Source organism: Drosophila willistoni (genome assembly GCF_018902025.1).
Source record: "Drosophila willistoni isolate 14030-0811.24 chromosome 2L unlocalized genomic scaffold, UCI_dwil_1.1 Seg168, whole genome shotgun sequence".
In the NCBI taxonomy this organism is placed as follows: Eukaryota; Metazoa; Arthropoda; class Insecta; order Diptera; family Drosophilidae; genus Drosophila; species Drosophila willistoni.
This window is the reverse complement of record NW_025814047.1, coordinates 4,635,909-4,650,016: the sequence shown is the minus strand read 5'-3', so window position 1 is coordinate 4,650,016 and position 14,108 is coordinate 4,635,909. Positions and strand designations below refer to the sequence as shown.

The window sequence follows — 14,108 nt, the reverse complement described above, 5'->3', positions numbered from 1 at the left end:
GTCAAATAAGCATGTGCCGAAATAGCTCAGTTGGGAGAGCGTTAGACTGAAGATCTAAAGGTCCCCGGTTCAATCCCGGGTTTCGGCATTACAAATTCATTTTTTGTCTCCTTTTTTGAAAAAGTTTATTTTCAATAAAATTGATTAAACTATTACTATTTATTTGAAACGTTTAAGCGCATACAGAATTATTTGCATTAATAGTGGATGACTATATCCATTATATTTTTATAATATAAAATAATCTAAAAAAAAAGATACTTCCCATACCGGGAATCGAACCCGGGCCTTCTGGGTGAAAGCCAGATATCCTAGCCACTAGACCATATGGGATATATTTGTTCTGGGTACAAATTGCCAGTTTGATAGCAACGCAGATGCGGGTTCAAATTAAAATTGATCGTAATACTGTAAAAACTTCCATAGACGAAAAACTTTGCGATCTCTCAATTTTTTTGTTTATGATTTCTTTTATAAATATTTATTAATTTAAGGAAATGTTTTCATATTTGTCACATATTAATTGGTCTTAAAAAAATAAAATCTTATTAACCATTGTTACTAATTCCCTGCTTTCCTTTATTCGAAGAAAAAGTCTTACTATATTAGATGATTTTGGAAGCCAGACAAATGCAAATTTTGAAATGTGTACCGCTGAAAATAATTGGATTGTCATACACTAAATTTTTTGCTTTACCACAACGTTTGATTATTGATTGAGTATATTCAAAACTATATTAAAAACATTCAGTTGTATATAAATGAATGGTGGACTGGTTAAAAAAAATTTCAATCCAAAAAAAAAAAAAAGCAATTCACTTATCATGCTTCCCATACCGGGAATTGAACCCGGGCCTTCCGGGTGAGAGCCGGATATCCTAACCACTAGACAATATGGGAGATGCTTTGACAGTGGCCAAATTTAAATTCCGAAGATCGCTTTAATTCTAATTATCGTTCTTGATTCAAGAATTAAATTTGGAATTGTTGAAAATCTATTTTTATACCATTCAATAAAAAAGAACAACTTTATACTTCTTTTCAATGATGAGTGGCTTAATTTGGAATGTTGAATCACAAAAGCGCATTTTGACCACCCCATCGGCAAGTCCCATATTGTCTAGTGGTTAGGATATCCGGCTCTCACCCGGAAGGCCCGGGTTCGATTCCCGGTATGGGAAACTTTTTTTGCTCATTGTTTTCTATTTCTCTTTCAGCTCACACTGGAAGTTGCTTTTTAAGAACTTTTACCCTAGATGAATCATGACTTTCAACCAAATAATTTATTAGGTAATAAACATATTATAAAACAAATCGCTTAGAAAATGTTTTTTCCAGATAATTTCCATGAGGGAAACTAAATACAAATTATAACCAAATGCGTATAATCTCTCGAGTTCGAACCCCCACGTAGGTGGAGTTTCCCCCTGATGAATAATGGAAACGATTGTGGATAACGAATAATCACAATACGTTTTCAATTAACTCTATTGCTTAACTGTTGAGTATAAATATAAAAATGTTTTGGGAATCATGTTTGTAATGCATATACATATTATATATTTATTTTATTGTTAGTTGCGTTTTATTGTTTGTTGGCATTTGCTGCTATCCTGATAACAAAATTGATTTTTGATAATTGTTCAAACGTATCCCATATGGTCTAGTGGCTAGGATATCTGGCTTTCACCCAGAAGGCCCGGGTTCGATTCCCGGTATGGGAAGTAATTTTTTTTTTCCACTTCTAGAAATAGAATTGCCCTTATTTTTAGATATTTTAAGCATGTTTGTAAATTATTATTTTTATTTTAAAGTTTTAATTTACTGTTTATTTAATTTACGCACTGGGAGAACATTTTGTGTATTGTCAATTCGGCAATAATATTTGCAAAAGGAACTTGAATGGTTAAATAAAAGTGACTGTGAACGGTGCTTTTGACATGGGAAGTTTCTGACACGGTTGACACAACAAGCAGAGTGGCGCAGTGGAAGCGTGCTGGGCCCATAACCCAGAGGTCCGAGGATCGAAACCTTGCTCTGCTATGGAGTATGGAAACTTCTGTGTTTCTTTTTTTTTTTTTCTACGATTCTTTATTTAAGTCAAATTTTTCAGAATTTAAACTAAATATTTCATCAGCATTTGTTTTAGGTAAATAATGATAAAGTATAGGAGCAGGACCAAGTACCTGTGCCATGCCGCAAAAACCCGCTGACCCAGACTGCTCTCCCGCATCACAATCGGAAACTGTGTTGGCCGCACTTTTGGCCAACTCACGTGGATTATGTATTTACTCTTTGCTCTGGCTGCCAACAACTCTTATCGCTGTGTTGCATGCCGCCGCCGACGCCGCCATCGTCGTCGTTGACGCTGTTCACGGACTTTTCAGTTCAGCACTTTCTCGCATATTTCTACGTTTGCTTTCGCGTAGTCCGGACACTGGGGTTTCTTTTTTTTTTGGTTCGCCCATTTGCCCAATGGCACAAATATGGCTTTAATAACCCACGCCAAGTGCTTTTTCATGTTGGTTTCTGGCCGTTCGTTTTTTCTGTTTGCAATGCACCGAATTGCATGCAAGGGGAGCTCTCTGGCCTAGGTCTTAAAGTTGGCCCCACAATTGACTTTAATCCACATTTGAGGGAACTGGGCAAACAAATGCTTTTTACCATAAATTTAATGAAAACATTTATCATCCATATTCTTTTATTTGTTTTGTGTACAGCATTCATAACCGTAATGAAATTATTTCTGTCAATACGTGTAAGCATGAGCGTAGCAATGGGAATAACCGTGTAAAAGTCATCTATAATAACACATTTAAAGGGCGTTTTTTAATTAAAGACAACTGTAAATAAGATCGTTTCAGAATACCCAGAGATCCATCTAATTACACATTGCCATTTAAGCCACTTTCCTCATCACTTTTTGTCGAATTTTGAATCAGACCAATGTGGTTTTTGCCACTTAATTGTAAATTAGGCATAAGAAAAAAAACTTTAAATCATTCATTAAATGATATTAAATGAAAAATAGAGGTTTTGGTGTTTGATTTCGTTTTCACTCACTTTGAAATATATTTTAAATATTGATGAGTACTGAAGAAAGAAATATTTGCCTTTGATTGATCGTGTAAAGGTTGTTTTAAGGGATTAAACTACAAAGGGCGACATTTTTAAGGACATTAACAAGCGTTTTAAATTTGAAATCGTTAAAAATCGAAGAAGTACTTTTTTTTTGTTGATATCATGGCATTAACTATAAGCTGAAAGCTAAATTATCATGACGTATCGGCAAGGCCGAAATCAGGAAGGTCTGGAAACCAACTGAAATATCGCTATTTGTAATAATTTTTTATATTTTCTGCTTGTCCTTACGCCGAACTAATGACTCTTCAAAGTAGTCGGACAATGTTGATAAATTCTTAAAACTTAAAACTAAATCAAGTCCTCAAAAATCACTGAACCGTAGTTTTCTGATTATACAAACTCCTAAAATATTTTATAGATCCGTTCATGATTAGACTAAAATGTAAAAAACTTTAATTTTTGACTCGTTTGCATACTTTTAGGCTGCCTTATCATAATTAAGAAAACAAGTTATCCACAAATTAGTTGAACGAACTGACTCGCAATCAATAAAAAAGTAATATTACTTGTACACAATTATTTTTAAAATATTCTTTAGTTTAATTGTCTTTTATTTCTTTATTCAAATGAATTGAAAGCTCGAAGAGTTATCAAGCTCAATATATGGTGCACTATTAAACCACATCTTGAGCAGAATCTTTTTAAACGTTGCTCAAATTGCGATGGCCTAAAATCACAAAAGTATTTAATACCCTGCTTTATATATTAGCAGAATTATTTAATCGGCCATATTTCCTAGGAGTTTTTTCAATTTTTTCTTCTTAAAAACTGTTTTTTGAATTTCTTTACTTTTCTGGTTAATTTTACATCATGTTTTTTAGTTATATATTTTTATCGCAACTTTCTACTTTTACTTTGTGGGAACTCATTAGATCTCAATAGATATACTGGAGAAAGCACAAGTTTATTAGAAATACAACTCAAAATATTTAACGAGAAAAACTTAATACCAATTTATTTGACACACCGACACGAAATGAACATGTTGTTAAGTGAAATATAATGTTGTGCGTTTTGCAAAGTTGAATAAGCAAAAATTCAAATAACGAAAACAAATTAAGTCCATTTATGCCAGTAAATTTACGTTTTTTTTCCTATAGTCAGGACTTGGTTTGTTATTTCTTGTAACAAGGAACATTTTTTTTAAACAAGATATTTTTCAAACTGTTGAAGTTGTACACATAAAAAATTATTTGACGCTCTATTGTATACTTTTGGGTGCATTTGCTACAATTCCGTATCCAACGAGTTTAAACTCAGAATCAGCATAAGCGAATTAGTTGGGATCATCACTCAATTCATCGAAAATCAATTCAGCCTCTGTTACGTTTGATAAGAATTAAGAATTATGATATTTTAGATATTTTTTTGAATGTTTTACTTTTTATTCACTTTTCTCTCCGTAAGTTTAGTTAAAAGTCCTTAGATAAGTTGACTTTACACAGTACAAAAAGGTGTTAAAAAGATTTAAATTCAACAAATAACAGTTTGGTATTGATCAATTTAGAGTCCAATTATTAATAATATTTTTTAGAACAACGAACTGAAGCGGATTGTTATCATTGTTATTGTTATCAACATACAATAAGTTTATGTAAACATAAATCTTACTGGCACACCGTACGAATACGTTATTTTCCTGTTCAAAAATAGATACTTAAATTAGTTTTCAGTGCCATTTTAAACAATATGAACTTAATGGAAAATTCTATCCATTCTCTATTCATGGAGCAACCTGCAGCGTAGTTGTAAATTTTCAACATTTATTCAGATAGAAATTGTTTCAACTGTAGCGTAAATTTATGTTGCAACAAACCTGAAATAGAAGAGCGAAACCAAAATGAAATGAAATTTGACATATTTGTCAATAAATTTCAAAATTTTAATTAATTTTCGCGCCACTTAAAATTGCACTACAAAATTGGACACAAAAACCAAGAGCCAAACCCCATATAAAAAGGGGGTCGAATCGTGAGGGATGGGTAAGGGCTATCGAGCGGTGTGTGAAGAGTGAGTGAAAACGTGAACAAACCACAAACACTAAATTGCAAATAAATTTGTTTAAATATGCAAAGGCAGAGAGACAGTGAGGAAGAAAGAGCGAGAGAGGGGGAGACACGGAGTGCATCAAGTGTGGAGGCTAGCGATTGAATGACTCGATTCGATGGATATGGATGGAAAACTGCGCCAGGTTGCGGTAAACGAAAAGGGTCAAGAGTGGGGAATGGGATTTCGGGGAGTATTGGTGGGGGGTCACCAGCGACCTGGTGTGCCATGGCAACAACTCTACTCTCTACATGGCATTCGCATCAAATTTTAATGGCAAACCCCAAAAAGAAAAAAAAATAAAAAAAAAAGTTTCAAGCCACAAAGTCCTTTTTCCATGGTGGTTCGTTCTAAAGCAAGGACCAAATTCTTCTCTATGTCCTTCTTGTTGTCCTTGTTGCCGTTGTGACATGCTTGATGTACGCTTTTGGGCTATGCCCCCGAAGATGTTGCAATGACATTGAATATTGATGAAAATAAATCGAATTTCCGTTCAGCCGACATGCCACAGATGAAAAAAAAAGAAAGAAAGAAAAACCGAGGAGACCAACAAAAGCTGGACATATCTCTCTATCTCTCCTATCCAGGAATCTGCCCTTCATATGTGTGTTTCTCTCTCTCTATGTGTGTGTGTGTGTGTTTATATTGATTGCCACATGGTTGAGACACCAAAGGGTTCCGCCTGACTTCAGTTTGACGCAGTCAGCTGGCGAGTGTTAAAATCCCACTGTGTGTCGGTGTTTTCAGGATATTTGCGGCTGAATTTTTTTTATTTTTATTTTGGTCTCCTACAAGCAAAGCAAATCGAATAGAAGACATCACTAAATATTGACTAGGAGTTAGGGAATCATGCCATTAGTTAATAACTTTTTCAAGAGTTTTTCACATATTTTAAGCAAAATTGAAATAAGACGTGCTCTAAGACCTTGAGCACAAATCGAAAATGAAAACATATATAGATGGATCTCTCTCTCTTTCACTGGTGCTACCTGCTTGAGAGGTACTTTTCCATCCTTAACGAGTTTTTAATTTAGTTTCTACTCTATTAGATATAAGCATATGCTTCTAGGCCTTTAGAGTGAGCTAAATGTGTACATAAGTAATTATGAATTTTTACAAAATATATTTTCCATATTTAAGTCAGTGGCGGATCCTGAGGAAAGTTTTTCCTTTAAAATTATCAAACTTCGATCCAGGAATATGCCGTTCATATGTTTCAAAAAATTCTTGATATTTCCCACCAAAATTATGAGCTAGATTTCCCAAGTTCAAGTCACGCTCTGTTTACAAGAGTTTTTACTCTAAACTCTTTCGAAATTGAAGCCTTCAACTGGGATAAAACCTTTAATGACGGTAGGGAGTCTGTGAAAGTCGTAAAGACTGGACAAATGAAAAGAATTCTTGCTCAAAAGTCGTTGTTTGATTGTTGGAACTTTAATAGGGAAGATATGACAAAAATATACTTTGTGAAATGAGTCGAGTGATGTGAAAACTCGGATTTGGAAATTCAATCCAAAAAAGAAAGAAATGAAGATATAACAATAACATTTTTTTTTGGGTTTTGTAATTATAAGTATCCACTGGCTAGGAAAAACTTTACGTAATTCAATTTAGCTAACTTAGATAACAAAATCTGCAGTTAGCTTGATTCATGGGTTTTACCTTTCCGATGCACTTACTAACATAGCTATGGGCTACAAATTTGTTGTGTTTGGTAAGAAACAAATGAATTTGTTATGTTTGTCGAAATGTTTTTTCCCCTTTTCTGCCCTGCAGTTAACACTTGATTTGTATTTAAAAATTATTGACCAATCTCTGGCTACTGATTAAGTTTGTGTTTGTCCTTGTTAAACGATTGCAGTCGCCGGGGAGTGAGGAGGATGGTGTCCACCACCAAAGGATGATTTTTATAGCCACAAGGCATGGCAAAAGGCGGGTGGCAGACGGGTCGTAACGGAAATTGCATAAGCGCCATACCCAACAACACGATGCCTATATGAAAATCCAATTTTCCGGTGATTGATCAGACGCATTGAGAGAACCAAACAAGGATGAGAAGTAAATGGATGGGGAGGGAGGGTGAGGAGTGGCCGGAGTGCTTGCCATACACATCAAGTTTGTTTGTTGGCTGTACGCAAAAATAATGTAATTAAAGCTATGTTTGCATTATAAAAATTAATATTTGTTGCAGTTTTTGTGGCAGCTCTAAAGGTGGATGAGATGGAAATGAAGAGAGTGCGGAAGTGTGGAAGCGCCATGCATTTTAGCCAGCCCTTTCTCTCAGTGTTTACCTAGGCAGCAACATCATACTCTTCATCATCGTTGTCCTTGCCATCCTTTTGGTCGCCGCTTTATGCGGGCTGTCAAAATCAGACAGTTGGCACACACACACACATGGGAGACGGTCCAGAGATTTGGTGTGTGTGTGTGTGGACTCTCAGTGTGATTGCTCAGTACTCCACTATGGACATTGCACTCCTATTCCCATTCTTGGTCCAACTTCAGCTCTACAACTCAGTCTTGTCTGTCCATTTGTTTGTTCAAGTTACGTTTCACCAAATTATGCTCGAACGTATGGAAGGATTTATGTACGATTTGGGTCCAAAAACTGGACTGGACTGGACTGGATTCACTCACTCTCTCAGCTTGCAGTACTACAGTATTTTATGCAAATATTGAAATAAGTCTTAATTGAATACAAATACTCAATTACATTGCGGCAAATCTATTTTGTGGGCCCAGCGCAAATAAACTCTCAGTTTGAAGTTACATACAGTTGCAATTGTTCAAATGGCCATGGTGGACACATTGTCGTCCACACTTTTACTTTATAATTTCAATTTTGTTTATGGCAAGCAATTTCCCATTGGGCGAGAAAGCAAAAGGATTAGTCCCTCATATGCCAAACCGAATAAAATTTAACTATAGTCACAATAGGAAAGGGTTGTAAAGGGGAATTTCCCCTCGAAAAGCTAGATTGGTTTCTTTTTCCTACCAAAAAGGCATAGACTTGATGATTCTGTGTAATTAAATATAACTAAATATGTATATAGAGATATTATCTGATGATTTTGGTAATTTGAATAAAATTGCAGTGAGTTTAATTATTTATTTATGGCATTAAAGTAAAATATTATTGTAGGAAACTGACTTCTGATATGATTATCAGAATGAAAGCGTTTCTTAACAAAAATATGAAAAGTGAAGCTATTGTTCAGGATAAGCCAATTTATAAATATATTTATTCGAAAACCAAAAAAATGTATAATAATTATAAAGCCAAAAAAAAAAAAACAACATAAAAAATATAATTTAATATAAGTATATATGAAATAATTTTGAAGTTACGGCAAGATAAAAAAAGAGACAGAATGAAGACGAATAATTGATTTTTAAAATCATTTGTCGGTGTTTGAAGGCATGACATCTATATAGAGTCATTATATATCATGGACTTAAAATTTGTGGCCCATTCAAATGGTAATCACGGGGCAAAAAGGAAATTTGTGGCCAAGAAGACAAAAGTTATATCCATCTTTGCCTGTTTTGACTTTATTTCACTGCGTTTAAAAAAAAAATGCATAATGAGGACAACAAAAGGCATATCGAATAATATATGTACGTGCTACTAAGAAACTACGAGACTTTCAAATGCATCTTTTTCTGAATGTTATTAGAATTTACAGAATACGGTTAGCTCGTTAGAGGCGACGGAAATGTCATAAATCAGTATCAAAATAAAAGGACTTTCCATAAAACTTGGTGCAACGCATTTTGCATTATATGCTTCCATAACAATTTCAAATTCAAATAATCCCATAGATTAAAATGTTTCTTTGTTTTCTGATATCAAATTTATTAGTTCGCCAGAATCGCGAAAATTCGAAAAAATTTCATTTTTAAAATATTTATTATTTTGATAAAAAATACAAAAAGTTCTAACTTTCAATCGTAAAAAAAAACAGCTTTAAAAGGGGTATTACAGGGGTAAACGTCCTGAAAGATATGTAATTTAACGCAATCAAAAAAAGTTCCATTTAATCGTAGTGAAAAATTAATTTTGTCATAAGTAAAGTAAAAATTATTACAAATAATCTTAAAAATAAAGTGGTAATAGTAGATTTGCGTTAACAAGTAATCCTAATGTGTAAAACAGTGAGTTTTTTATATCTGTCAGTGTTCAGCCAATTGTTACCCTTTCCTTTCGCGAAACATTTGTGGGAAGGGTATGAAAATAGTTATCATTAGGGGTAGTTTTCGTTGACTTATCGTTTGTTTACCTTTTGACAAGGGGTCGACAACAAGCAGAGTGGCGCAGTGGAAGCGTGCTGGGCCCATAACCCAGAGGTCCGAGGATCGAAACCTTGCTCTGCTATGAAGAAATGTGAACACAGAACAACAGAATTGAGTTGTGTGTGTTTTTTTTTTTATTATTTTTGTTTTATTTAATAATTATGTAAAGATGAAATGAGCAAGATAATATTAAACTGCTTATTTATATTTTTAAATGACTAAATTTTGGCAGTGGTATTTGTAAAACATTTGAATGTAAAAAAAATTGTCATTCAATTGTCCAACAAAGAAACTGCAAAGTTATATAATAATTTGGATTAATATCCAAAATAAATAATTTACATTTAAGTGGTAATTTACATTTTTAAAATTTTATTACTCACCTTTGAGTAAGTGAATCTGGCAATAAGTGCAAGAATCCGGCAATCATTTTAAAATAATTTTAGTTTTAATGCTATGCAAATATTGGAACTGCAAAATTCCGTAGTAAAATATATTAATATAATATAAAAATAATAATCTAAAATATAAGAGAGATAAACTCTAATAAAATTTTTTTTCTTTTGTATACAGGATATTTTGAAATGACCTGAAAATTTCTTATAATGTAAAAAGTTCTTCATATTTTCACTTTTGGATCTTACCATTTTGTTCTCACAGTTTAATAAATTATACATTTCTTAACTTTTAGTTATTCTTAGCACTAAGGTTGAGCATTTAATTAACAAACAATTTAAAGTAAATTAAAAATATATGTATATGAGAAACCAATAATCATTCCAAGAGGAGATGCGTAAGAAATCCATTACATATTTAGAGAGCATTTGTACATAAACCTATTGTAGCAATTCCTTTAGCCCTTCTGGGAATGCATTCATATGTTTCATGTCTTCCCCTTTTGCTGTCTTGTGTCTTCTGTCTGCCGTGTCTGTTTTCTGGCTCTGGTACATTAAATCCTTGACTCAATCCCTTAGCCAACCACCAAGTCACACATTTGACACTTCATTAAAAAGCAACATTACCAAAAATCAATTAGAGTTTTCCCCAAACGTTGCTCGAGACTAGACAACACACACACAAAAGTCTCTCGCACAGGGTATATAATCAGAGAAATGAGGGGAGTCAGAGTAGTAGCAGAGAGAGGGTAGTTTGGTAACTTTGTTGTTTTCGGCAAACAAATAAACAAATGCAAACAATTGAGATACATCATATTGTATTTGTTGTTGCTATACTCCACAACGCTGATTCACAAATTGTTTGAGCTCGAGACGAGACTTTGTTTGCATTTTGAATTGCCGCAACTGGGCAGAGAGACAAATGAAGGAGGAGCCAGTGAATCCAGTGATTCAGAGAGTCAGGGAAATCGGGAGGTTGCTGCTACATATTTGCACAAAGGTAATGGCAAACGCACTGCAAATCGCCAGACGACAACTTGTTAAATGGAAAATTAATTAAAAACGTGTTGCCATTTGATGATGGATGAACAAAATGTTTTCTTTTTTTTTAATTTTTAATCAAACTTTAATCCCATGAACCATTTGCACTCCTCTCTCTTTGTCACTACTTTTCTGATGAATCTGAAGCGGATGTCATAACTTTCTTAAGCCAATCCCGTATGTATTCAGTGGTCTGTAGACCAACCATACGATTAATAACCTTTCCATTGTGCATCACCAGAAGAGAGGGCACCGATCCGACATTATAGTTCAATGCCAATTCGCAATGTTCATCCACATCGACGCGTGCCAAACGTACTTGACCTTGCTGCTCGGACACAATGTTCTCCAATCGAGGAGCCAAAGCCTTGCAGGGAGTGCACCAACTGTAAAAAGAGTTTAAAATTTTCTTTTAGAAAAGTCAAAGAGTGCCGGGCTTCAGCCACTATTACCAACCTAGCATGAAAATCAACTACCACTGGCTTATCACTTTGCACGACCTTCTTCTCAAAGTCCTTTGTGGTCTCCACATCGAAAATTGCACGCGATGGACGTAGCGTGGCAAAACTGCGTCTCATCAAAACTTTGGCCAAACATCTTGAGATATTACCAACTTTACCAATAGTTGCCATTTTGTATTTACAGAATAAGGAGAAAAATTAATTTTAAAGTATACCTTGTCCGAAATCTAAAAAGAAACTGAGAATTTGAAATTTTACTGTATTGACATCCCATGTGAAGGCATTTCAGAGGCTTCTATGTTGGCAAATAATTTGTGTGAGTTTGGTTTTATTAATTACTGAAATGGAACTAATCATGAAATAAGTTCATTTACCAGATATGTACAAATCGAGGACATATTTGTTTACATACATACATATGTAATCGACAATGGGTAAATTTATGAAATATATACACGAACCTCGAGCCTGCAAACAAAAGTTCAATCAAAAGATATAAATAATAAATAGGTAAATAGTAAATAAGTACATAAATAAGTAATAAAAAATTTCGAGTAGATGGAAAAAGGAACTAAATGTTTTCCCAAGATTTTTAACCTGTTCAATTGTTAGAAACTATCCGAAAGAAAGTGTATAAAAAAATAAAAGTCTAACTAATGTTTCAGAAAAAAACTTCAACCATTTTGAATAAAATCATCATAATCAGCAAAAAATTCATGTTGCAGTTTAATTTGTAAAACCCGAAATATCAATCATATATGATTTTTGTATAATTAAACATTTATAGAGATTTAAACAGGACTAAACAGACGTCACAGACAGATGTCTAAAAAATTCCACTAAAGACGATCACCAAAGGAGATTTAAATATGTAGGGGAGAGGCCCAGTTGTGACATTCTCAAATTCTGTAAATCATGTTTGTTAGACGTTCTGCAGTTTTTGGACAGACCCCAACGTTAATAATCGTGCGAAAAAGTTTTTTTCCATTTTTTTCAAAGTACCAAAATTTTGTGAAATCAACAGTGAAAAGGTGAGTGCAATGCATCAAAGTATTGTATTTGCCGTATATTTTGTGATTCTATAAAAATTTATGTGATTATGATTATGTCTATAAAAAATATAGATATAAACTTTAAACTATAAGTATACCGGTTATATATCACCCTATAATAAACCGGTTATGACTCAGCTAGGGTGCCCAGTTATGTCCCATTTTTTTTGCACTCGGATTATGTAATATTGTCAAATGCCAACATTTTTGTTGTTGTTTAACAACAAGGAAAGGAAATTTACATATTGAGACCAGTTTGTCCAAGAATATTCTGGAAGATCTCGATCGGGAATGTTCATTCGAAGTGCGCTAATATGCAAGCAAGCTATTTCACTTGCAAAAACTGCGAAAGTCACATGGACGACGAGGAATAAAAATCGTTGTCATTGATGGCCATTGGAAGCCATTTTCTTTTGTTTTTTTTTCATTGTTTTTGCCATTGAAGGCCTGCATAATAAATAAACCATAAAATTACAACAATTGGTGTGACATTCCTTTCATATTTTCTTAATTTCCGTTAATTTCTTAAGGTGAGTCATAACTGGCCTAAAATATAAATAAACATACATTCTTTGGAAAAAAGTTGCGTTTGGTTAATATTTAAATGTTAAACTTCTTAATTTTTAATTTTCCGGAACTGAAGAAAAAATTTCGAGGTTTTTCAAAACCCGGGTCCCCTATTTATTTATAATGAAAAACCGAGAAATTTCCGAAGTTTCATGCTTTCCCAAGCAAAACATTATCTAATTTCTATCTAAAACAACACCTAGAAAACTTAATTGAAATGATTTTTGAGCTAAATGAATCTCAATCCTTAGCCTTAAGCGTTACCAGCTAAGGCTGGACCGGGAAACTAACTAACGTTTCTTTCTTAAACTTAGAACGACCAAATCTATATTATACTTATTTGTGTACGTTATCTTAGGGTAACAATTAAGTGTTGATACTAAAAATACTTAGAGGGTATCAGCATTAATTTCTTTGGGTTAATCAGGGTTCTTACAATTAGTGTTTGGTATTTGTCACCTCTCACTCTGATACTGACTAAAGGCCAGTCTAGAGTCTAGACTCTAGACTAAAAAATTAGGTTTGTTGTTTGGACTTTGGATTGCCAGTCAGTCAAATTTATACAAATTAGATTCATACACATATAATTCTGCAAATTAATTTTGCAAATAAGATAGTGGGTAATAAATTATTTAAGGTAAGCACCAAAATGAACTAGCTTAATAGTCTAAAAACGTGACGTCGAAATTTGTTTGAATTGCTTTGTTTGGCTGAATTGTGAAAACCAGTTTCAATTTTTATTAGATAAATGCTAACACCTTAATATATTTAAATATTCTAATGATAGATGGTAATGATTCCTTTCTAATGATCATAATGACTTTACAAATGTTATTCGATGATTTGCTATAATTTGTTTTTTTGATTAAGCACAATTCCCATTAAATTTCCACTGCGAGTGCTTAGTGGTGAAAATTATTTGCTTAGTTACTTATCAGTTAGTTAATATCAGGCCACAGTTCCTCCGCCCCCTTGTCACTCGCCTGTCAATTCATCCATCATTGAAATGGAGGGCAAACTCTTTGCCTACTATTCTAAAAGAGATGGAGAAACGGAAAAACTAATTGCTAAAATGCTTTGCCTGGCCAGAGCCTTATGTAAGCATGAAA

General features: G+C 33.6%; 1 protein-coding gene and 7 non-coding genes across 8 annotated transcripts; 5 read left to right on the top strand and 3 right to left on the bottom strand.

Annotated features, from left to right (window-relative positions):
• Nucleotides 1–15: 15 nt before the first annotated feature.
• Nucleotides 16–88, top strand: Trnaf-gaa. The gene has a single exon. It is a non-coding gene; the product is annotated as a tRNA-Phe (tRNA).
• A 173-nt stretch (nt 89–261) lies between these two features.
• On the bottom strand, nt 262–333 carry Trnae-uuc. The gene has a single exon. It is a non-coding gene; the product is annotated as a tRNA-Glu (tRNA).
• Nucleotides 334–828: 495 nt separating this feature from the next.
• Nucleotides 829–900, bottom strand: Trnae-cuc. Its single transcript has one exon. It is a non-coding gene; the product is annotated as a tRNA-Glu (tRNA).
• A 209-nt stretch (nt 901–1,109) lies between these two features.
• Trnae-cuc lies at nt 1,110–1,181 on the top strand. Its single transcript has one exon. It is a non-coding gene; the product is annotated as a tRNA-Glu (tRNA).
• Nucleotides 1,182–1,652: 471 nt separating this feature from the next.
• On the top strand, nt 1,653–1,724 carry Trnae-uuc. Its single transcript has one exon. It is a non-coding gene; the product is annotated as a tRNA-Glu (tRNA).
• A 247-nt stretch (nt 1,725–1,971) lies between these two features.
• On the top strand, nt 1,972–2,043 carry Trnam-cau. The gene has a single exon. It is a non-coding gene; the product is annotated as a tRNA-Met (tRNA).
• A 7,450-nt stretch (nt 2,044–9,493) lies between these two features.
• On the top strand, nt 9,494–9,565 carry Trnam-cau. The gene has a single exon. It is a non-coding gene; the product is annotated as a tRNA-Met (tRNA).
• Nucleotides 9,566–10,951: 1,386 nt separating this feature from the next.
• LOC6640765 (thioredoxin C-1) lies at nt 10,952–11,633 on the bottom strand. Its single transcript, XM_002063809.4, has 2 exons — nt 11,376–11,633; nt 10,952–11,305 (listed from the first exon to the last, which is right to left on the bottom strand). The coding sequence occupies exons 1-2, from the start codon at nt 11,549–11,551 to the stop codon at nt 11,044–11,046; spliced, it is 438 nt and encodes a 145-aa protein (XP_002063845.3). The 5' UTR covers nt 11,552–11,633; the 3' UTR covers nt 10,952–11,043.
• Between the last annotated feature and the right edge of the window lie 2,475 nt (nt 11,634–14,108).

Coding starts and splice junctions, on each gene's coding strand:
- LOC6640765 (XM_002063809.4), bottom strand. CDS start 11,551: ATGGCAACTATTGGTAAAGTTGGTAATATCTCAAGATGTTTGGCCAAA. Junction 11,306..11,375: donor GTAGTTGATTTTCATGCTAG/GTTGGTAATAGT, acceptor CTCTTTTTACAG/TTGGTGCACTCCCTGCAAGG.